General features: G+C 40.5%; 1 protein-coding gene across 3 annotated transcripts in view; it reads left to right on the forward strand.

Moving 5' to 3' along the window:
- Positions 1 to 25,497, forward strand: part of GLIS3 (GLIS family zinc finger 3) — a 499,285-nt gene that overhangs the window by 406,828 nt on the left and 66,960 nt on the right. For 2 of the 3 annotated variants that reach the window (XM_089913241.1, XM_022573610.3), the window contains one exon: positions 21,701 to 21,842. In XM_089913241.1, coding sequence (XP_089769367.1) covers positions 21,701 to 21,842 — 142 coding nt within the window. Of the gene's footprint in view, positions 1 to 21,700; positions 21,848 to 25,497 lie in introns of all 3 variants that reach the window. The other variant, XM_089913242.1, reaches the window with a different exon arrangement.

Below are 25,497 nucleotides of genomic sequence, written 5' to 3' on the forward strand. Positions count from 1 at the left end.
TTCATGCCTGTTTAGCTCTTTAATCTTCACAACAGTTATACAAGGTCAGTGTTGCAATTATTGTAATCCCATTTTAGAGATGAAAGGCCTAAGCTTCTGAGAAGCCAGCTGTCTTTACAAAGCACACTCGGTAAGTAGGACAACCATACTCCAGCTGTGTTTTTCTGACTCCACATCCAGTGCTCCTTTGACTCTACCATTCTTACTATGGGCTGTCTGATTTTCCAACACGGGAAATTGTGTAATTTGTTTGCAAGTTCTTGGCATGATGATCATTCCCAGAAGCTCTGTAGTAGCCTTCTGTTAGAAGATGGTAGCAGGGCCCCTGACTGAGGCTCTGCCCCTAGAGGCCCCCATGCTTTGGAGTACCTTCCTCAAATTTTTCTAAACCCTTTCTTTAGTGACTGGGCCAGCAGTACCATCCAGGTGGGGAACCCTGAGCCCAGACTAGCACCCACAGAGGTGCCAGCCCTAATTTCTCTCCTTCAGGGCATTCTCTACCCCATATGTGGGGTCAACTAGGTGCCCTGATGAGCTTTTCGACATGCCTGTGAGATCATCCTGAGGACCTGTAGGCCAGACCTAATTCCAAGAGGGCAGCCTCGGGAGCAGATCACTTGTGCTGGCCAATGTGGTATTTCTTTTGCTGAATCACTTGAGATTGGCCCTCTGGTGTGATGCTGACATACTGATTTGGGGTGACTCAAATTGATTATTTTGACAGAAGCCCTACAAAATCTTTTGCCTAGTGCTCTGTACATCCTGTGGATAGTCTTGTAAATGGCAGGAACTATAAAGCATCTGAGATTTTACCCTAGGTACAAGCTAGTAAATTAGCCTGCCACAGTTTCATGGATGCTGGCAGAAGACACGAGCCTCCTGGGTCAGAGACAAAGGTGAGGTTATTACTCACAGCAGTGGCGGTAGCCAGAGTATCATCTTTTTCTTTTTCTTTTTTTAAAATAAATTTATTTATTTTTGGCTGCGTTGGGTCTTTGTTGCTTCACGTGCGGGCTTTCTCTAGTTATGGTGAGCGGGGGCTACTCTTCATTGCGGTACGCGGCCTTCTCACTGCAGTAGCTTCTTTTGTTGTGGAGCGCGGGCTCTAGAGTGCAGGCTCAGTAGTTGTGGCTCACAGGCTTAGTTGCTCTGCCTCTTATGGGATCTTCCCGGACCAGGGATCAAACCCGTGTCCCCTGCATTGGCAGGCGGATTCCCAACCACTGTGCCACCAGGGAAGTCCCTCATCTTTTTCTTGTGCAAGTTTCTTAAGTCTTAGTTCCCACAAGGTGACACAAAGAGGGCCAGGTGACACTTGCACACTCAGTGGATTGTGTTACAAGAGGAAAGTTCTGAGCTTAGGGAACCCAAATCTTTTATATAGATTCACCCTGCTACCCAAAAGTAGAGCATTCCTGTGAAACCTTTCTTAAGCAGAAATGGCATAAAGCAAAAAAGCAATTACCTTAGGACACATCTTGCTAACAGATGCACAAAATGAATGGAGATAAAGCACAGATGTTCACAGACGCAGTTCAATGCTATGGAGCCTTGATGCTGAGATGCCGAGTGTAGTGTAGTTCCTGGGGAAGGAGGTTGGTGGTGCCACTCTCACTGCTCTGGGTGTGCACTGCCTCCGTAACACCTGACTACAAAACAAACGCTGAGCCCTATTTTCTCTTTTCGCCTTTTTTCATAGAAGCAAAAATCCTTAAATTTCTTTTGGTTAGAGAAAACAGGTACTATGTAGGTCTTTTGTAAAAGCGAAGTGGCGTAAAGCAAACTTTAGAAAAGCGAGGGATACTTGTAACGGGTGAAAGTATGCCTGCCCTCTGCTAAGGAGGAAGATACTAACCTAGTCAGTTTTCCAAAGCCCTTTGGTATAGAAACATGCTTTAAAAAGATAGTCTAATAAGGGAGTCAGTGCCTCTGTTCCCAAGACGTAGAGAAACTTGAGAGACCCATGGAGAATTGCCTCTCAACAGTAGGTTCTTATTGCTCCCTCTTGATTGCAAATGTGCAGGAACAGCCAAACAGTAACCCCAGCCTGCCCTGGGATGGCCCTAAATCTTTAGGATTGTCCCAAAATAAATGATTCCCAAAAGAAAAGGCTGAAGCCAGGAAAGAAGGAACATGGATGTTTGAAAGAAATAATTGTATGCCTTGTGGGTCTGTATATAACTTGCCATTTCCATACACATTTGTTTCAGATACTACAGCCCTGCCCATGGGTAGCTCCAATTATCTCATGGTTTGATTTGTTCACCTGTACCTAGAATTATCTATACCACTAGCTTGTTACAGTGCATAGAATTACCACCATTACAATCATTCTTTCCAGTTACTGTCTACAGATTGTCTCCAGAAGATCTTGTATAATTTTGTTCTGTTATATGGCACAGGCAATGCAACAGTCCCTTCACTCCCAGAATGTATCAATATGGCTTCAATTACAAATTTTCAAGTAGCAGGTCTGTCTTCCATGGATATTGCGAGAGGAAGGTGGTTTTAACGGGAGTATGAGATCAGAAGAAGTGAGAAATGATGGGTATACTTGGATCTGGGGGAGGTGTTTTCAGTAGGGTCTCCAGGGGATAAAGGAATAGTTTGCACCCACTGGAGGATAAGGCAGAGGAAAACCAAGCATTGGGGAGCATTGAAAAAAATGGCTGGGGTGATGTTTTAGAAGTCACTCCACAATTTACCCTAGAGCCTATCCTCCTATTGGACTTTAAGAATAGATTTGAAAATGGGTTTTTTGCTATTCCATCTCCTTAGTTTTCCTTGGCTTTTAAAAAGAATGTAGGCAGTACATTCTAAAATGAATGTCAGTGGAGTGTTTTTAAAGGAATAACTCAAATGCAGTTGTGTTTGCTCACTTGTCTATCAATGTCACCCTTCCGTTTTGACGCCCAGCTCAGCATCAGCTGTGTGCACTGTACGTGCAGACATCTTCAGCCCTGACAGCACCTGCTGTTCGTGGCTATCACCTCTTTGGCCATACCCCTATGCAGATGCTGCCCTCAATGACTTGGATACCAAGCAGTGATATTTACATTGATATGGTTAAGTTAACTTTGTGGTGGTAAAAGCCTCAGTTTTTCATTTCCTGGCTGGTATTTGCAATGTGGAATTGCAACACTGCATTTACGTGTGTTTTTGCCTTTAAAATGTTCTGTGGTGTTGCAACATTTGAGAAATTCCCAGGGACCCTTAATCTTCCTACAAACACTGGTTTGTAAGCTAAGACCCAACTCACTATCTCAAAGTAATCTCCTTGTGCCCCTGCTGCATAATTCTGATTATCATTTGTGTATCTTTAGACTGTCCCTGTGCTGTCTTTTAGTTTGTTTCACTCTTGAGGATACCAATAAAAGAATGAAGAAAAAAGATTTTTTTTTTAGTTCTAGTTTCTTCTTTCAAGAGCAATTGAACTTAAAGCTACTTTCCCTATTGTTTTCCATGAAGTTGCATTTAAATATTTTATTAATGCAAAGACGTGCATTCAGGACTAAGGACAAGTGAACAGTAGCCATGGCAACCAGGAAGCCATTCAGGAGGTGAAAAAAATGCAGTAAAGAGTAAGTGTTTTAATCCTTAACTTTAATCCCTTTACTTCCTGTTCTCAAAATGAAATATAAATCAGGCACCATGGAGCGCTGCAATTTTTCTCTGAAAAGGATGTTGGCAAAAGAGGATTAGTAATGGACAGACGTATTTAAAGAATTTAATCACACAATTTGTTGTAAAACTTTTGAGACCACGAGTGACCAGTTCTTTTGAGGGCCGTCAATGAGAACCAACAAAACATACTTTGAAACTGATTAGGGAGTTGGCGCAGGGGGACACCTCTGCTTGCTGTTATTGTTACATCATTTCAGCCTGTGGTAATGACATGAGAAAGCAAGGAATTTGCTTGGTTCCCCTAGTGGGGTGGTAGAAGACTGGGGGTGGGGGGTGTCTTGTTGTTAGAATAGAGATATTCTTTTGATCTTCAAAATACCAGGGAAAAATTAAGTCTCCTGTATTTCACATACTACCTTTCCTTGATGTTTGATTACTATGGGAGTTTTACAAAGATGTGTGCTTTCCATTGTCAACAGACTCTTTGGATTTCTGCTAAAAACCACAGGCTTTACTTTCTGTGGACAATAAAACAGAATCCTCAGAAGGATAAATTATTACTTCTTAGTGTCTCTATTTTTTGTTTCTAAGATTTTCTTTTACATAGAGCACTGCTGACTTGTTAATTTCTGTTTAAAAATAAAATATCTGTTATTTTTTCCTTTAAAGTCAGACCTAAAATGTGCCCCCTACACTGGCTTAAAACGTTGGTTGTTTGACTCTACAGCACATCTCTTTTCCCTTGTTCTACTTTGGAGGATTATTGGGGATGAAAGGGGACATGTCTTTTGATGGCACTTTCCCTTTCTTACATATATATATATATATATATATATATATATATATATATATATATATGTATTTTTTTATTTCTACTGGACTAAAAGTTACCAGTACACAGGACTCTTGGCAGAGATCTGAAGTAGCCACAACTTCTACTAGCTCCCTGCATTGTCAGAATGTGAAATCACTTCCAATAATAACATCTTCCCAAGGGGGTGCTAATGATGACAGATAAGCAACATGAGGCCTAGAGCATCTGAGAGTGGAGTTAGACACAGCAGAACACTGAGTTTGGAGTTCCTTATAGACCTTGAAAACAAAAGCATACATGCTAAGTCCTGCAGGTGGCAGGACACCTGGGGAAGAAAATAGCATCATGTTCTCCAGCTTAGAGGACAACGTGGAACATTGACAACTCCTGTTTCTGCTTCGTCATCATGACCTACTGTCATTTCTCCCCATACTGTCAGAACCAGCAAGGCTTGCATAGTCTAGGACAGAGCTTCTGAAATGTAATGCATGCACTGTGAGTGGCTACTGGCAGCCATCATTATCCTTCCATACTTTCCTTGGATGTTTGGCTTTCTAGTCTGCAGTTCTGGGGTGCAGTTAAGTTTTTGGAGAGGGGATTGGAGTTCATTGCAGTGGGTGGATGACAAGAAGAAAGACAAAGTAATGTCAGTGTCCAAAGGAGGAATAGTAGGTTCTAAACATGAAAAAGACTTTGGCAGAAGCTGCAGAGACTACAGGAAGTCTCAGGAAGAGTCCAGCTCCTGTCTCAGGCTTTACTGTAAAGAACTTCTCTGAACCAGGCCTCCTTTCCCATGACCAAAGAGAAGAGCTTCATTTCACCAAAGCATTAAAAGTTTATGTGATTCATGCAACACTCTTAGATATACAGTCCTCAGTCGAGAGAGGGGAAGTTGCCTACAGTAAAATGCTTCTGTGCCTTGATGAAAATAACACCAGGGGCAAGCTCTTATGTTGGTTGGCATTACCTCAGGGGGAAAAAGACCCTGGAACAGCATTAAAGCCTGAACATGGAGCAGTGACCAGGGAGACCAGGGACATGGCTGGCCACTTAATCAACCAGGGTCCAAAAGATGGAGGGTCTTGTTTTGGCGATGTACATTGTCAAAAAGGGTGCTAGAGTGTGTCATTTCATGTCCACTTGGCTCGAAATTTCTGTTCTGCTTGTCAAATATATGCTAGACAGTGAATCTTTAAAAGCAAGGTAGAAAGTTGGATTTGTTCCCAGCCCTTCCAGGTGAATAAGAGATAGGAAGTACAAATGTAATGAATGAGCATTTCTGGAAAAATTGCTCATTTGCACATTCCAATAGACAACATATAAATGTGAATACTTTTATCTAGTGAAATTTGGCATGAACAGGGACTGAGCATTATAAGGAAATAAACTTCCTAAGTATCTTTAAGAAACAAAAAAACTTCTGTTAAGATTTCACTTGTCTAGAGGCAAGACGGGAATAAAGACACAGACCTACTAGAGAGTGGACTTGAGGATACGGGGAGGGGGAAGGGTAAGCTGGGACAAAGTCAGAGAGTGGCATGGACATATATACACTACCAAACATAAAATAGATAGCTAGTGGGAAGCAGCTGCATAGCACAGGGAGATCAGCTCGGTGCTTTGTGACCACCTAGAAGGGTGGGATAGGGAGGGTGGGAGGGAGGGAGACGCAAGAGGGAAGATATATGGGGACATATGTATATGTATAACTGATTCACTTTGTTATAAAGCAGAAACTAACACACCATTGTAAAGCAATTATACTCCAATAAAGATGTTTAAAAAAAAAAAGATTTCACTTGTCTAGTTCCTGTTTTATTCTCAGTTGATAATTTCAGCATGCTTAAACTGCCTCACTCTTTTTTTTCCTTTTGTATTGCAATGAAGACATGATTTTATCTGCCTTTAGGAGCTGCCCTAAAGGATAAGCATGGATTAATGAATCCTGAGCAGCTATTGATTCATTTGTTATTCATTCCTTTATTTGTTCACACATTTCCCCAAATACTTATATAGAGTACCTTTCATGTGAAAAGAAGCACTGTTTTAGCTTGTATGATTAAACAGACATGGTTTCTGTTTACAAGGACACTTTTTAATCTTCTGTGACACACACACACACACACACACATATAATGTATAAGTAAGTATTATAGAATGTAGAAAACCACAGTACTATCAGAGTGATACAGAGAAATTGCTATTGGAATGTCTAAAAAGGAAGAAATTATTTTGGAATGGAAAGATGTGGGACAACTTTGAGGAAGAGGTGACATTGAATTGGATCTTGAAGAATATGCAGAATGTGTTATAGATATGCAGAGTCTGGAATAAGGGGGACTCCAGATGAGGGAAGCTTGTGGCCAGAAGTACAGCTTAAGACATGAATGAGAATGAACAAAGGTTACAGAGGAGAGCATGTTGGCTCTGTGTGACATGAGGCATGGGACATGAAAGCACACAGCTAGGGGAGAGCCCACCTGTTAAAGCTGGTGAGTTTGGGGGTAGGTAGTGCTTGGTAGAGAGTCACTAAAGGGCTTTGGAGCGGGGGTGGGGGTAATGCTGTCAGCAGTGTACTTGGGGAAAATTAAACCGAAAGCAAGTGCTCTCCTTTGAAGTTACAGCCTTCAACTTTTAGAAGTAGGCATTTGAAAATTGTCCAAACACCGATATACGTGAAAATCAGCCTTAAATCTTTTCGTGAAAATCAGCCTTAAATCTTTTTCAGACAATCTATTTTAATTAAATGAAAGGAAGGAAAAAATAACTTCTGCAGTTAGTCTCTCCCCACTCCTCCTAAACTATAGCATCGGCAGGGATTGTAGTCAGAAATCAATTCAAAGGGACACAATAAGGAGCTGGGGGAAGTAATTACTAGATAGCTGGCTGCTTTAATTAAACCTTGAGAATACTTGAATAGAAAGAAAAATGCTACACTTGACTGGATGGGATGGAATGTGTGTCGTCACATTAGGGCAATGAGCTGGTGTCAGGAGGAATTTATGAAGCTATGATAGAAGAAACCCTTCTTCTTGAGTCTTTACAACCTCATAACCAGGCCTCAAAGGGTGAAGGAGGATGTTTTCCATGCCAGGTGAAATTCCATGTTAATATTTCTGTATTTGGCTAAAAAAAGAATCCATCCTTCAGTTTAATGTTCTGCCTTTTAGGTGTTCCTCCAAATGAAGTTTGAATCTACCTTTGACTATGTTCATTTATATATCATTTTCCAGTCAGAAAACAAAATGTAGGATTCTTGGTGTCAATTTTAGAATAATATTGACTTAGGAGGAAAATGGTGTTTTTACAAATGTAAACAATGCAGAAAATCCAACCTGCATGCCTTTATGATTTCAACATACTTTTGAACCTCAATTCTCCAACTCTGTCCAGGAGAGCTAGATAGTGGTACAGACTTTGGTAAATAGGGCATCTAGGTAAGTATTAACATCCCCCAAAATGTTCTGAAAATGTTTTGTTGTTGGTTTTGATTTCTAATATATTTTGGGAAAAGTCCAATTAAAAAATTGAGTAAAAGCTAGCTACATCCTTCTGAGATAGAATAATTTCAGAGTGATATTCATCTGTGAAAACTGTGCTAATGTCTTGAATAAGGCACTGTTTGGCCCCAGACTCTATTTATGAGGCTAAGCAAGACCACAGGGGGTTCTAACAAGTATCACTCTTAACAATTATAATAGCTTCTCTTCTTGAGCAAAAAAAAAAAAAAAATTAACTATGTACTACACTAGCCACTTTCTGTAGGTTGTCTCATGTAATCCTGTAATAACCCCACAGTGTTGGTGTTATCACCACCATTCTACAGAGGATGGTACTGAAGCCTTTCAAGGTTAAATATCTTGCCAAAGGCCACGTGTTAGTAGGTAGCAGAGCTGAAATTTGAACTTGCATCTACTAGACCCCAAAGTCTCCGTTCTTTTTCCTTTGTCTTATTGCCATATTATGGTATGATAAAAAGAAAGAGAAAAATAACTAAAGATGGATGGGAGAAAAAAGAAAATAAAGGTGCATGTTATACAGTGTTGTAATGTTTCCACACTGGATATTAATGGGAAAAATGTAAGAATAGAAATGGTAGTTACATGTGTTGAACGTTGACTATATACCATTATTGGTGAAATAATTTATTATCTCATGTTATCTGTTATCCCCAACAACCACCTTATAAACTACCCACATTGTACAGAGGAAGCTGAGCTAAAGAGATGTTAAACTACTTGTTAACAGTTGTCTAACATTTCATAAGTAAGGGTACAAAAGCTCAAATCCAGGTATTTTGGGTCCAGAGCCCACACTCTTATTTTTCATGACCCATATGCTAAACTATTATTTGAGTGGCTGTTAATGGCTGTTAATATCAATAGAGCACGGACTGTTTTTCAGAGATAACTCACTCTTGTTTAGAGATTTAACATCATCATTTAATACCATCTTTGATGCCAGAGGATATTTTCATCAAGTTTGTAAATGGCCCCAAAGTGGGGAATATGGTAGCCAGCTGAGTGACAGAGTCAAATGAAAGGCAGCCAAGAGCTTCTGTACCACCAAACGACAATGGATATGTAAAAAGTTAGCTTCTGAATATAAAGAGCCATCAGAAATAAAGAGCATCACATTTGAAAAGAGATCTAGAAATTTTACTTAATGGCACGTTTTATTTTAGCCACACTATAAACTCCATGAGGTCAGGGAACCAGGTTATCTTGGGCATAACTTTATCTTCTAGGCCTAGCATAGTTTGGGGAACACAATAAGGGATTCAATAAATGGAATGAATGAATGAATGAATAATGTAACATGGACTTTAAAAAGCTATTGATTCTTTTAGGTTGAATTGATAGAGGTAGAACATCTAGAACAAGGGATGTGTTTGTTCTGTTACACTCTCTCTTGGTCACACAGCTAGTTCACTGTATTAGTATTGGTATATCATTTGCACATTTACACATCCAGTGAGGTCCAGTGTTGAGAGTAATTGGTGTGGTGAATGGAATAATATGCTACATGAGAAAGCAGGGACTGACATTTTAGGTAAGTGACTTCTGTGTACCAAACATGGTTTCAAGCACTTTCTCAACCTTATCTAATTTATTTATTAAAGCAACCAAGATAGCTCAGTGGTATCATCTTTATTTTACAAAAGGGGGACTAAACTCCGGCAAGTCAATATATCTGCTCTGGATCACCCAGTAGTTGAACCAGTTTGTCAAACTAAGAGGCCCAATCTCCTTCTACCTGAGATTACTCTTGCCTATATTAAAAACTAAAGATATTCAGCCTGGAGAAAAAACTGCTAAGGGAGGGCTGACAAAGAAAGTAAACTACTGCCCCTTTTAGGGCTGAAATTCTGTGATACTGTCGCATTTTGAGGCTTCTCAAATATTAAAAGAAATATAAGGTAGACCACAAGCAAAGTTATCCTGTGTGGTCTGGGGGAAGAGGGGAGAAATAAACTCCAGTGAGTAGAAATTATGGGAGGCAGATTACAGATCAACTTGAGGCAAACCTTTCTAATGATTAGACCTATTTAACAGTGGAGTGCAATGAGTTGTGAGGAAGTGAGTTCCCTGTCATCGAAGGGATTTAAACAAAGGCTGAGCTGCCACCATGATATGCGGTAATGTTGGGCAGTTCAGTACCCTACATTTAAATTTAAATTAATTAAAATTAGATGAAAATAAAATAAAGTTTGGTTCCTCAGTTGCACTAGCTACATTTCAAGTGTTTATTAATCACATGTGACTAGTGTCTACCAATTAGTACAGTACAGAACTTTTCTATCATCTGAGAGAGTTCTGTTGGGCAGCACTGCTATTGCACTGGTGCATAGCATTACTGGACTCTGGTTCCTTTTTACTCTGAAATTCTCTTTCTGTGAACAGTTCCCCATCAATCACTATTTTTTACTAAATAACCAGTAGTTTTGTTGTATCTATATAGGAGTTGATTTTTCATGTCTCTTATTGAGATATACCCTGGTATGTGTATTTATTCAAATATTTTGGCATGTTCATTAAGTAGCTATAGATAAAATGTTTGACCTTTGGAGTCAGTGCTAACCAAATAAGTACTTCCTATTATAGAAATTCAGGGTGTCCAATTGGACAGTACCTCTTGTTCCTGAAGAGTTTTCTTCCAATACCATTTTTCTAAGTCTTCACTCTCATTTCTTTCCTTCTTTGCAAATTGGTCATTCCCAAAGGAAATGAATTTGACAGCAGATTGTTGGAGATTAATTACCTATGATATGCCAAAGCCACTTCATAAATGTCAGTGCTGAGGAATCCCTAGAGAGAGAATTTTTAGATTCAACTGGAAATTAATTGTAATTAATATAATAGGTTAATTCATTGTAATTATTTTTAAGCCTTTTGGCAGTGAGTTAATTCCCCAAGATCCACATTGCTCAAAGTGTCATAGAGAATGCTTGATGAGAATGTTCTGGTACTAAACCTTAACCCTCTTGAAAAAAATGCTATTTGTCTTTCCTTCTGGCTGAGTTTCTTCAGAAACGTATTTTGGTGGCATTTGATTTCTGGAGAACAAAGGAATCCCTGCAAGGTGATGTATAAACATCACAGCCCAGATAGAGGATGCTCATTGGAGAAAGGGAAAACAAAGGCCTTTGATTGTGCCTCGTTTTCTTTGGAAGTATGTCTTGCTTCAGACTAACAGAATGCCTTTGCTCTTGGAATAAAATGTAATGGAACTGAAAATTGAAGAATCTGGGCCTTTTTCCCTTTCCTAATTATTTCCACTTGACTCACTTAATCTTGGACGATTATTCAATCATATCTGAAATGGGAAAATGATGGGAGTAGAATTTCCGTCTCTTGTTTCAAGAGCTTATAAACATTAACAGAATAGTCTTGAACAAAAAACAAATACAAATCACAATTGACGGTGCCTCGTTTTTAGATATTAGAAAAAAAATCCCTGCATTGTTAGGGAAGCAGCTCAAGTTTCCAAATGCGGGAACCTTGTCAAGACTTGATGCATGATTTCACTATTAACGTTGAAAAACTATCATTTAGAGCAAATATTTCATAATGGCAGATTGTACAGAAGCTAAGGAGCCAATTTATTTACTTGCACCTGGATAGGCCAAGAAATTAAGCCCTAAAATGGGTCATTAATGATCAGGATCATTAACACTCAAAGATTCGCAGGTTGGTTTCTGAGACTCAGAGATGTCTCATTTCTTTCTAGTATGTTTATGAGCCTTACTGCAGGTTTATGAATAGAAGGACACATGCAATCCTGATAGTTGCTGAGAGCTAGATCAGGACTCAATATGCAATAAAATTCCTGACAATTGGGACTGTCTAAAATTAAAGCTAACTGCCAAGATAGGGAAGTAAGTTGCCTGTTACGATAGGGAAACAAGCAGAGTCTGAGAGCCACCTACTGGGGTTGCTGTAGGGCAACAGTGCATAAGACAGAGGTTTGGCCCCAGTGATATCTGAGGCTGTTTTGAATGCTAATTATTCTTGTAAATTAGGGTTTTGTTTTTAATTTAGACTCCACAATTATGGTTTTAGCATTATCCATAATGGCCCAGAATACCCCACTTTCATTAAACATCTAGTTACTATACTGCTGGTGTGTGGGCAGAGCAGGAACTGAAGAAAAGGGAACAATGTATGTCTGAGCATCTTATAAGTACTGCTGATTGGCTCTCTGCATTCCTGAGGCAAATAAAAAGAATTTGGGGGCGTTTGCTAAATTGGGTGCTCCCAGAAGCAGGCTGTGAGCCAAGGATTCAGGTGCCTGTGAGTTGTTAAAGAACTGCTCCCAGGAGAATACAGGAGAGGAATGAGGGAAGGGGCTAAAGCTAAACAGGGTGTGTGCCGGGGGGTGATCCTACAGGGAGCTCTGGAGCATAATTTACACTTCAGAGTTTGTCCCACTTTGGCGCTAAGCAGAACTGGTTAGCCATGCATATGTCTGTTGGTGGAGGGTGTCTGCGAGCTGCTGGCTGTAATGTACGCAGAAGCTGGGGGATGGGCACACAAAGCCAGGAGGGGGGCAGTACAGAGCTAATCAAAGGGATCAGAGGGGATCTAGCAGAGCAGCAGCAGCCTCTGCGCTATAGCTACTATTATCTGTATCTTTTAAAATTCTCCGTCAGGAGAGGTAATTAAGACACGACCGCGTTGTATTTTTAGACACATCCACAGGCCACTAGAGATTGTAAAGTCCTTTAGATAAAGAATTGTGTCTCATTCTTACAAATCCAGTTAGCACTGTATGATTTACCCGGATGCTGGTCCCACCCTGCCAGGTGCTGCAGGGTTTTGAAAGTTTAAAAGGCAGTCAGCCAACCAGGTCCTCATGGACTTTATAATAGTGCAGACTAAACTCATAACAAGAAACAAAGCCTTGAACATACGTCCAGTTGCAGGATTGCTGAAAGCAGACTCTTCAGCTCTCCCTGTACCATTGGGGGCCCCGTGTGGGCTGACCTGGTCAGAGGGGCTTCATTCAGGAGGGAGCCATAAACTGGGTCTTGGAGGAATTATACTGAGAGGAGGGAAGCCATTCCAGGCAAGAGGAATGAACAACATAATAAATGGGATATTTGCAGACAGCAAGATATTGCTCATGAAAGGAGCAGAGGCTTTTGTCGAGGCCTAGGGGAAATATCTATCCTTAGTATGTGGTGGAGTCACGTCACAGAAGCTCTTCTTGTCTTCGCCTTTTGGGACTGGTGTGCTAAGAGAGGAGAGGATATTTGTTTCTTGGGTATGGCATAATAAACTCTATTTTAGGAGAGTCTGCCTGAAATTCCAGTATGGATTGATGAGGAAAGAGGGCCTGGAGGGAGAAGTAATGCCTAGCAGTCACTATTAGCAGCCCAGCCCCATTTTTTTTTTTTTTTTGATGTGGACCATTTTTAAAGTCTTTATTGAATTTGTTACAATATTGCTTCTGTTTTTTGTTTTGGTGTTTTGGCCCTGAGGCAGGTGGGATCTTAGCTCCCCGACCAGGGATCGAACCAGCACCCGCTGCATTGGAAGGCAAAGTCTTTTTTTTTTTTTTTTTTTTTTTGGCTGCGTTGGGTCTATTTTTTGGTTGCAGTGTGCAGGCTTCTCATTGCAGTGGCTTCTCTTGTGGAGCACGGGCTCTAGGCACGCGGGCTTCAGTAGTTGTGGCACGCAGGCTCAGTAGTTGTGACTTGCGGGCTCTAGAGCGCAGGCTCAGTAGTTGTGGCGCATGGGCTCCACGGCATGTGGGATCTTCCTGGACCAGGGCTCGAACCCATGTCCCCTGCATTGGCAGGCAGATTCTTAACCACTGCGCCACCAGGGAGGCCCCTGAAGGCGAAGTCTTAAACATTGGACCGCCAGGGAAGTCCCTCCAGCCCCATATTGCTCCCTGAACCTTGCCCTCTGAATTCTAGCTGCCTGCAGATTCTTTCCACCAGGATGTCCCAGAATAATCTCAGAGTTAACATGTCTCAAACCAATCTGCTGATTTACCTCCAACCTACTTCTCTGTTCTCCTTTGCTGTTCCTCAGGCCAAAACTTGGAGCCGTCCTTGACTCTCCTTCTCTCATATTTCGCACCTCATTCAGCTCCACTCTCAAAACAAAGTCGCCAGGGACTTCCCTGGCGCAGCAATGAAGACCCAACGCAGCCAAAACCAAAAAACAAAGTCACCGCCTCTGACTCTAGGCCTTCGGCATCTCCCATCTGGATTGTTGAGATAGCCCCTAACTGGGCTCTCTTGCCCTCCTACTGTCTGTTTTCCACACAATAGTCAGAGTTGTCTCTTCGCATTATAAGACAAACCAGTTGCTTTCCTGCTCACAGCCTCCCATTAGTTGCTGTCACAATGAAATCAGTCCGCCCTCGATATCCTCATGTTCCGCATCTCTGGATTCAACCAACCACGGGTCAAAAATACGGGGAGGGCTTCTCTGGTGGCGCAGTGGTTGAGAGTCTGCCTGCCGATGCAGGGGACACGGGTTCGTGCCCTGGTCCGGGAAGCTCCCACATGCCGCCGAGGGGCTGGGCCCGTGAGCCATGGCCGCTGAGCCTGCGCGTCCGGAGCCTGTGCTTCGCAACGGGAGAGGCCACAACAGTGAGTGACCCGCGTACTGCAAAAATTAAAAAATAATACGGGGAAAAAATTCCAGAAAGTTCCAGAAAGCAAAACTTGAATATGCTTTATGTGCCTGCAACTATTTACATAGCATTTTCATTTTATTGGGTATTACAAGTAATGTAGAGATGATTTAAAGTATATGGGAGGATGTACATAGGTTATATGCAAATATTGCACCATTTTATATAAAGAACTTGAGCATACGTGGATTTTGGTAGGTATCCACAGGGGTCCTGGAGCCAGTGCCCCTGGATACTGAGGGATTGCTATGCTAAATCTCCCGGTGTTGAAGGCTGGACACAACCTGACTCTGGCTATTTCTCCAACCCCATGAGCCTCATCTTTCCCGTTGCTCCCTTGCTCCCTCCTCTCCAGGTGGTTGTTTTTAGAACCCATCAGCCTGTTCCCTCTTTAGATTTCTTTCCTTTCTGTTCCATCCACATAAAATGCTCTTTCTACTATCTTGCCTCTCTCACTTCATTCAGGTCACGGTCCATAATGTCCTCTCCTCCCAGAGGCCTTCCTTGACCCCTCGTCTAAAAGCATGGAGATACGAGTGTCATCCCCACGAAGTCTGGCTGAGCTCCACAGAAACAGGAGTGAGGGCCAAAGAGAACATCAGGGAAGGGATGAGAAGGGGAAGAGGACCCAAGGGAGGAGCATAGAGTCAGAGACTCAGGAGAGAGAGAAGTAAGATGTCCTCTTTCAGAGAGGGGTGCTGAGGTCAGGATGCCCCTAGATTAAGATCATCTCCTTCAGGGGCCCTGAGGCCACTCTGCATGTGCCTAGGATGCAGATCTTAAGGAATGTTGGGTGCCATGCTTTATTTTTCCCAACTGCAGATATTCATATTACTGGCCCAGGACTGAACCAGGTGACAAGCCTCTGGGGAAGGGGAGGTGAAAACCAAACAGTGGTGCTTTTTGTTTCTCTGTCTCTACTCCAACAAAGACCCCTTTCCCTCAAGGGCATGGTGTCAGAATCTACACAGTGATAATGAGATATTCCAGGAACTTTTCTGGAGAACCTAGGGACCCTTTGCTCTTTCCCCAACTAGACCAATCTGAATGACAGTCTCCTGGCTAAAATACTTAAAAGTCCTAAGAGGAAGAAGGAAGTGTATGAATGTATGTGATGTGGTACAGGAAAGGAGGAAGTTGGGGGTGGGTTATTTCTTGAGGCTGTATAGTGTAACTTTGAAGAGCCTGGTTTGGGATTCTGACACCCAAATCCAAGTCTGACCTTTACCGGATTGTGTCATTCCAACTTTCTCATCTCTGAAATGGAAATCACAATAGTGTGTGCCTCTTAGGGTTGCTGTGAGGCACACAGTGTCAAGTACACTACACGGATTCCATATATGTTTATTGAAATGGAATGCAATCTTTAAAACTGTGTCATGGTGACTCTGTACATCCAGCCATTTCCTGTGGAATTTATGTGCATGATCCTCTTTTCCTTGCTGATTGGAAATAATCAGCATATGGTTGTGTCTTTCAAAGTGCATTCTAATAGGATCTGTATCAGTCATGCTTCTCCAGACAAGCAGAACCATTGGAGATATCTATATGTATGTATCCATATCTATATCCATATCTATAGATGCAGATAGAGAGAGAGAGATTGATAGATTTCAAGGAATTGGCTTACTCAGTTGTGGGAACTGGCAAGTCAGAAATCTGTAGGGCAGGCACACAGGCTGGAAACTCTGGCAGGAGCTAATGCTCCAGTCCAAAGGAAGAATTTCTTCTTTTTCAGGTAAACCTTAGGTTTTTGCTCCCACAGATTGGATGAGGCCCACCCAGGTTATAGAAAATAATCTCCTTAAAGTCAGCTGGCTGTAGATGTTAACCCTATCTACAGAATTCCTTCCCAGCAACACCTAATGTTCGATTGAATAATTGGGTACTATAGTACAGCCTCATTGACACAAAACTAACCATCAGTGTATCCATACCCTACAATTCATATGGACTCTCAAAGAAAGGGAGACACAGTGCCTATGAGGCTATAGATAATAGGGGATGAAATGAGCCTCCCAGGAAGTAGATGGTGAAGACCCTATAAGGGTTTCCTGCTGTACTAAGACTAAAAGCCAAAGTGCTAACTGAGTGCTGCAGGGTCCTGTGATCTGGCTCTGCCCCCACCTCACCTCTCAGAACTTATCTCCTACTTCTCTCTCTAGGTCACACCCCACTCCAGCCTCGCTGGCCTCTTAATTCTAGAACTCTCTTCCCCTTGATATGTACTTAGCTAATTTCCTCAGTTCCTTCAAGTCTTTGCTTGAATCTCTTCTCAACAAGACCACAGTTCTCCCCAACATAACAATCCCACCTACCCTTCTCCTTTTTTCTTTTTTCCATAGCACTTAACCACCTTCTATACAACTTACTTATTTAGTTCATTTATTTACTGTTTACTCCCTCCTCTAGAATATAGACTTCTCAGTAGGGATCTTTGTGTGTTTTGATTACGAATGTATTTCAAGCCCCTAGAACAGTGTCTGGCATATGGTTGAGGCCCAAGAAATACTAATTCAGTGAATGAAAGAGAAGGATAAAGAAGGGCGGTGCTACTCAAGAACTGATAGGGTGTGGTTAGGGCAGCTGAGTTGAACGACTCCAGGGGTGCCATTCACATAGATTGCAATATGAATAAACATCCCTGGTGTTGTGCAACACAACAGCCCCTTAAAATAAATGAACTGATGAGTGGGACAGGGGGAGTGGTTGTTCAAATTCCATTTCTTTCTATAAAGAGCAGTAAAGGCTCCATAAAGGGCAAGTCCTTGTTGTCCTTTAAGGGCAGGTATTAAAATGGGTTGACATTTTTTAACCTTTTTTATCCCTGTGAAAGGGTAAAAATCCAAATTGTTCTTAAGAAATGAACTTCATGTAACCATTTATTATTACGAGGTCTGAAGGGAGACATAAGAAATGGTTACATGAGGTTCATGTCATAAGGACAATTTGGCTTTTGTAATTCCTTATTTCTACAATTCATTTCCTCTTCTCATAACCAGAAAAATCTCAGCTCTTCTATAATCAGGATTCTTAGAGAATCTTCTCATCAGGATTCTTAGTGGTTCCAAAGTGTGATTCCCAGATAACAGCATTATCATGACCTGGGAACTTTCCAGAAATGAACTGCAGACCCAATGGATCATTAGCTCTGCATTGGAGCCTGCAGGTGATTCTGACGCATGTCCAGGTTTGAGAACCACAATTAGAGACCGTCCCCATTGAAAAACTTTCCTCTTTCTTTTTTATATTCCTAGGAGCTAAGAAGATGTTGTTTTATATAAATAATTGGGTTTCTTACTCCAAATATAAAACCATAGTGTATTGAAAGATATCCCTCCCAGGAGATTCTGCTGTGTGCCTCCTGCTTCACCCATTTGACAATTCCTGGACTAGAGAATGTTTAAGAGCCTTAAATGATCCGGAGGGCCTTTTCCTGGTCTAATAATCTGGGAGGGAGAGAGGGATACTAAATTTGCATATCACTACTGCATTTCTATGCATATGGCCCTCCTTCGGAAATTTTGCATAAGGTGCTTGAGGACCTTCTGCAAAAAAAAAGGTCCTCAAGGCTTATTTAATTTAAGAAGCACTTTCTAGAACCATGTCTAGTCCCAGAGAAAACCAAATTAACTCTCACCACAAAGCTGTATGGAATCACACTCTTGGAACACATGAATACTTGTCACAGCTAAGGAAGAATTGCCTGCCTTTGGATCCAGGAGTAACCATGGCTGTGAAATGCCTTAGAAAGACCTCATCAGTACTCATATCTGTAAAACCCTAGAATAGTTGGTAATAGAAAGCAGAGAGATGTTCATGTCTACTCTTAGTAGAACATGTGGGCCCCAGATCACATTTTAACGATGAAAGATAAATTAAAAGTGATCACCAGAACTCATTCTAAGCCTTGATTTTTTTCCAGTTTTTCTTACGTGGCATGTGTTAGGTTAGTACCAAAATAACAAACATACCTTCCAAAGCCCCTGAGAGGGTTAGGCATTAACTCAGATAGTCTTGGTCAGACATTCCAATATGGCTAAGCTGAGGAAATTATGTCTTGTTCACGACATGTGTTAAACGCTTCTTCCCTATACTTAGGGTCACTGTGCCCTTTTCATATTCTTGGACTAAGACCTGGACATGTGTTTGTCTCTTCATGAAGCTTTTTCAGTTCCAAGAAATACTGCTCTCTAAATAGTGACTTACTGATGTTTTGTACCTGTGTGTATGTTTTTCTTTCTGATCAGAGTCATTGTCGGTGGTGTGCTCGTAGTATTTAACAACCAGCTTTCCAGATGAAAAAGCCCCAGTTTGTAGCATTTGTCAATTTCCATAAATGTGTAAATGCTATCACCATGACCAATTTCAAGCTATCAATATGACATCACTGCAAGTAAAGTTTGGAAAAAGTACACACAATTGGTATTCTTGGATTGGTGCAAGCCAGCTCCAACACGTCATTGGAATGTAGAAAATTTGGAAAGCAGAGGAAAGGATAAAAAGAAAACAGAGGAAATAAATTCATGATATTGCTGCTAAGAACAAAAATCACTTTTAATATGGATTACATTTCCTTACAGTATTTTGTCTTTGTTTTAATGTAATTGTTATCATTTTGTATACATAATTTTGTGTTTTGCTTTTATATTCATGAACATCATTTTAATGGTTGCATAATATTCCATCAAATTAATGTAACAATAATGCTATATATCAAACTAGAGCACTGGGTATAAATCTTCCTTCACCTTTCTGGCTAGTTCCTTAAGGCGAATTCTAAGAACAAATGATTTCAATTATGGGTCTTGAAAAAAATATTCCCAGGTACCATTTGGAGAGTTTGAAACAGTATACACTCCACCCAACAGTGTTTAAGAATGCTTCTCTCACTCTACCTTCACTACAACTACTTCTTTTTTAAAGTGTTGGATAATTTGATAAGTTCTTCTTTTTTTAACATGTAGAATATTTATTTATTTATTTTAACATCTTTATTGGAGTATAACTGCTTTACAATGGTGTGTTACTTTCTGCTGTATAACAAAGTGAATCCGCTATACGTATACATATATACCCATATTCCCTCCCTCTTGCGTCTCCCTCCCACACTCCCTGTCCCACCCCTCTAGGTGGTCACAAAGCACTGAGCTGATCTCCCCGTGCATTGCAGCTGCTTCCCACTAGTGAGGTGGATGGACCTAGACTGTGTCATACAAAGTGAAGTGAGTCAGAAAGAGAAAAGTAAATACCGTATGCTAACACATATATATGGAATCTAAAAAAAAAAAAAAAAAAGGTTCTGAAGAACCTAGGGGCAGGACAGGAATAAAGATGCAGACGGAGAGAATGGCATGGACATATATACATTACCAAATGTAAAATAGATAAGTTTTTTTAAAAAGTTTAGCATTGCATTTCTTTACAATTGTGCCGAACATTATGTTTATTTTCATTTCTATTTCTCCTTTTTAAAAAGTTTTGTTCATGTCAAGGGCTGCATAGTGAGTCAGTCCCCTCCCAGGAGATTCTGCTGTGTGCCTCCCTCCTCACTCATTTGATAATTCCTGGACTAGGGAATGTTTAGGATCTTTAAATGATCTGGAAGGCCCTTTTCTGGTCTACTCATCTGGGAGGAAGACAGAGAGGGACACTAAATTTGCTCCCTCTCTCCCCTAGTTACATCTCGGCGTTTTTCTATTTCTCTACTCCAAGCCCCAGACTCCCTCCACTTCTGCCTTACTATCCCTCAGATAATCCAGGCACACCACAGAGCAACAGGTTCTTCCCCCATGTGTCTGCAGGACTCACTCCCTCACTTCTATCAAGGCTTTTTACCAGTGCCATCTCCAACAGACCTTCTCTGATCCCCCTGTGTCAGGTTGCCATCCCTCATCCCTACTCACTGTCTCCCTCCTCTGAGTCACTCTTCTCTGCAGCATTTATCACCATCTGCTATGGCATATATTTTACTGTTCATCGTCTGCTTCCCCTCTAGGGTGTAAGTTCCGTAAGACAGTATCTCTAGAGTCTAGAGGAGCATCTAGTGCTCAATAAATGATTGTTGAGTGAGACTCAAGCCCTGTATCTAAAGGGTTGGTTTTATCTTGATGAAGACAAAATCAATTTATATGTTCTCTTTAAACACTGAAGATAACTATTTGCAATATCTGTAAGAAATATATTTCTACATTTTTTGAAGATATTATGTTTTTAGACAAAGAGAAGGTTGGTATTTTTATGTAACTAAATCTTCCATTATGACTTTTTTCAATTCAAATTACACTTATAAAATTCTTTTTCATAAAGAAATTAGATAACTTTGCACCCGTACTTTATTCTGCCATTTTTATGGCTCTAGAATATACAAAGAATTAATTTTGTTATTGTGATAAAATGAAGTCTAATTTTTTAATGTGACCTACTGTTTGGATAGTTTGTTGCTTGTAATGACTTTGCTTTTTCTTGTTACCATGTTCCATAATATTTTAAAATTTAACTTGTGTATTTTCCTCTCATGTAAAATCTACAGGTATCAAATCTCAATGGACATTCTTAATTATCTCTAAGATATTTTCATGATAGTATCTCTGTATTTTAAAAGCACTTTACGGAGGGGGAGATGGTGGTGGGATGAATTGTGAGATTGGGATTGACATATATACACTAATATGTATAAAATAGGCAACTAACAAGAACCTGCTGTATAACAAAATAAAATAAAAAAAACTAAAACAAAAAGCGCACTTTACAATCCAGACTAAATGCACTTGAGTTTGTTTTTGTTATCACTACAAGTTCTGAGAGGATACAGAGCAAATGAAAGAAAATATAATAGGAAGTTGGGTTCCCAGAAGTGGAACTATCAAGGACTGAAGTAAAATCTGCCTCTAGCCACATTTTTCCTGAAACACCTGCCAGGTGTTATTAGAATTAGAAAGCTGACCCTTTTATTGACTCTGTAAGTCCCACGCCTAACCTGTAGTTGTTGCTTGATAAATATTTGTGGACTGAATTGCCTGAGCCTTACAGCATGATAGCCTTTCCAGAAAAGTATTCCAAGGAGTCGCCTTCCTTTTCCATCTGTCTTCTGTTTTCTCCTTCTCTTAGCTGCGGTCCAGTGCAGAGCTCCATCCTGACCTGCTCACAGATTGCCTCACCGTGCAGCCCCTGCAGCCCGCCACTTCCCCACGAGATGCTGCCGATAGGGCGGTGGGATGCTCCCCAGGGCCCGGGCCTGACCTCTATCCAGGTAATGTCAGCAAAGGCAGACCCAACCACATCAACTACCCTTCTCTAGGCCCTTCACTTTGGTTAATGGAAATGCACACATAAAAATGCTTCTAAGATCATCTGTATTTCACTTTATCAGTAGACTGCAAATTATCCCCCTCCTGTCCTCCGCATTTGATTCCTGAGCTGGGTTTGGCAGCAGACTGTTTTTTCTCATAAAGAAGCAAAGTAAAATAATGCATTAACTCTTTAGGTTCTGGACTTCTGCCAAAAGTTCAGTGTACCCAACCCTCCCAGGTATCTTAAATTTATTTATTTGATTTAGACTCAAAGGAAATGTTTTCCCTAATGGAACAGTCGTTGTTGTCTTTGCATTGTAAAAGGAAGCCCCAGGTCTCTAAGAAAAAATTTCACATCAGTAAATCAACTTGTAAGAATGTCCATTAATGTTTGTCAACCACTGGGGGAGTAGGGTTGGGGTGGCACTCCCAGAATAGCTTCCTTCTGCCTAGGTTTGAATAATAGATGACTCTACATCTAGAAAAATGTTATGTATGCAGTGAAAAATGAGAAAGGATTAATATGCAATAAGGATGTTATTTTTTTCATTTACTTTCTTAGCCTGGATTTGTGTGCATTTTCTACTCTCTATAATGGTGATATACTTGTGCAAACATGATTGGTTAGTCATCCTCATATATGGAAAGCTCTTACTGTCATGCTATGAACATGAAAGCAAAAGCCCCACCAGCTCCACATTCCAGACAATGGGAATTTTCTGTTTTCTGTGAATTACAAATTCTTCTCCCACTCCATCTGGTTCCAGAGCCAGGTTTTGGCAGCAGATTGCTTTTTCTTTTTAAAACTCCTAATAAGCCGTAAAGAATGAAGAATTTACTGATGCATAACAGTGGAATAGGAGAAAGACAAGCTTGTATAACTTTTTAAACTTCACAGTTCTCAGCTGATCCAAATGCAGGGGAAAAGGCATTAAGCAAATATTTCAAGGGGGTCAGAGTCATCAAGACATCCTTAGTGTTGTCCCAGTTTTGGTAGCCCTTTATCAATTGCTTTGGGTACTTATTCTTGGAGAAAACAAAGCCTCAGCTTTTTGAGACCATAGGAGATTAGATTAAAACTTATTTGAAAGGCTGACCAAATCTGACAGAGATTTTGAGTGCAGGTACACATAACACATGAAATATGCCAATGTACAATGTTGCCAGCACCCAAATATTTTATATTAGATATATACATGAAAAAGTGTGACTAGCTTTTGTTTGTACATATGTCTGTTTGATTTGCCAAACATTTGATATATGAACATTTATTCTAGCACATTAAATTAGCAATCAGTTTAAAACAGCCTTTAGGGCATTTCCCTACTTATTTAGTCCATAAATCCATGATCTTACTATTATAAATAGCTGGAACCCAGCAATTAGAGAGTAAGAGCTAACCAGAATTGATTGAAAAATGATCCAACATCCAATATAAAAAAATATGGTGATGGGCTGGTCTTGTTGCATTTAAACTTCTTGGAAATGGATTTGGGAAGCCATGATATCTTTGTCTATGAAAAACATTAGTACCTTTGCTGTATGTGGCATACAGTATATGGCTCACTTTCAAAACTTAGGAGTCACATTTGTCTTGATATGTGCTTTTGGGTGTCTGGTAGTATTGTTAAAGTTTTTTTAAGAGGTTTAGTTTGAAACGGCTTTGTCATTCCAGACAGAATTCCTCTTTTTGTTCATGATGCTTTTCTGCATTTGATCTTCAAAACAAGCTGTTAACTTTGAGCCTCTAACTGTGGCAGGCGAGCTGCCAGAGCAGACGAGGAGCCTAGGTTACCACGGCGTCAACAGAGCGTCTTCACATTGACTCGAATTTTCTGTGGCTCTGGGAATATTGGAAACAGGCAGGTGGCCATCTTGCTTAACTTTGTTCCTAGAATTTTACTTCTCTAGTTAGCTTTTAAGTATGAAAGTTTATCTGGCCTGCTTCTTTCTTTATTCCTGCTTCCTTCAGGCTCTATTTTACTTTCTTTGCTCTTGACTTTTTTTTTTTTTTTAGTTGATTATGTTCTCTGTTTTGCTGAGTAGGCAACAAACAGAGCAGAACAAGGCAGTGAAACTAAAACAATTTTCAGCCTTCCTTTTATAGTTCTAGAAATGCAGTTACCAGCAGTGCATGTTCACACCAGTTTCAGACCTGTGCTAAAGACTGATGGAAAGAAGCCAAACAGCAAAAAATGCCGAAAGAAAAGGAAGCTGTTCATCAATTAGTTAAATGTAAAATCTGAAGTGTTAAGGTAATTTGATGAAGATTAAGAGTTGGCTAAATGGCAAAAAGAATTTGGAGTCGTTCCCTTAAAATTCTATTATACAAAATCAAGAAAATATTTGTTTAAAGATTGTCAAGAACTTATACCTATAAGTGCTAGTAAATTGATTTATCATAAAAATATTTTGATGGAAACTTGTTGAGTGTATATGGGTGCAAAGGATCAAAAATAGTTTAGCATGAATATCATGATTTTTTAGAAGCCACAATGACTGGGGACTTGTGGTTTGAAGAAGTCATGGTTTCGAAATGGAAATTTTTAGTGGCTAGGAGACAGTGATTTGTAAGATTCCAAGGTAGGAGTAGTTTGCAGAGCATTAAGGTGAACAGGGAAGATGGCAGTTCTGACACATACAAGTCTTGCAAGTCTCCTAACATATTGGCTTCCCTTATTGAAACAAACTTTTCAGTTGATAAGACAGAGTTTGAGTGGAAAGAATTGCACGAAAAGACTTTTATTTCTTTGGAAGAAAATAGTGCCCCAGGTTAAAGCAGCCAAATATTACTTGAGGTCACACTGAGGAAGATTTAAAATTGAGGTGTTTACTTGCCTACTATTCTGAAAAACCCAGGGCTCCTGGGTTAACCTGAGAGTAATTTTGTGATCTAACAGGGAGGCCAGGGCAGTGATGAGTAATTCTCAAGGATGGCTCACTTAGATTTTCTGTGCTTTTGTTCAGAAGTTCTGTAACCCAGATAGATAATGCCCCTGGCCAGCCTGTAAATTTAGGTGATTTATCTGGTAATCTGAGGGAGGAGTATTTCATAGCCAGTAGATCAAGGTGTGCATGCCACACTCACCCTAAATACCTGTGTAGATCTTCCCATCAGCGCCCTCGATGAGCTAATAAAGTGGATAAGCCTATAATTAGTGAGTCTGCAATATCATGGACAGCCTGGACCAGTGCCTGGTCTTGGCAGAGAGTCCATTCAGTAACAAAGCATGCTCTGGGGAAGAATTTCTGTCCCATGAGTGATCATAAAAATTACATCTCCCTCCAAACTGAAACTGTACTACAGACTCAATAAAACATGGCCTTTGCAAATGCCCTTAGCCATGAAGACATCATAGAGGCCAGTGTGGTTGGGATATTTGAGTCCCACAGAAACCACCCATGAGGTGAAGAGCTAATGCAACTGGAACAAGGAAATCTGCAAGAATGGGGGGGGGCGGATTTTATTGTTACCACTTCTATCGGGTTATAAAATAATGATGTTTTAGAGCTTGTAAGTCCTATTGAATTATCCCAATTTTGAATGTAACTAGATTTTTCAGGAGAAAAAAATGTGTTATGTTCAGATATCATAGGGCATTGTAGAAAAAAATC

This window comes from Delphinapterus leucas, chromosome 6 (genome assembly GCF_059928025.1).
Source record: "Delphinapterus leucas isolate spDelLeu-1000000601 "Yukka" chromosome 6, BTC_Dleu_Yukka2, whole genome shotgun sequence".
Taxonomy (NCBI): Eukaryota; Metazoa; Chordata; class Mammalia; order Artiodactyla; family Monodontidae; genus Delphinapterus; species Delphinapterus leucas.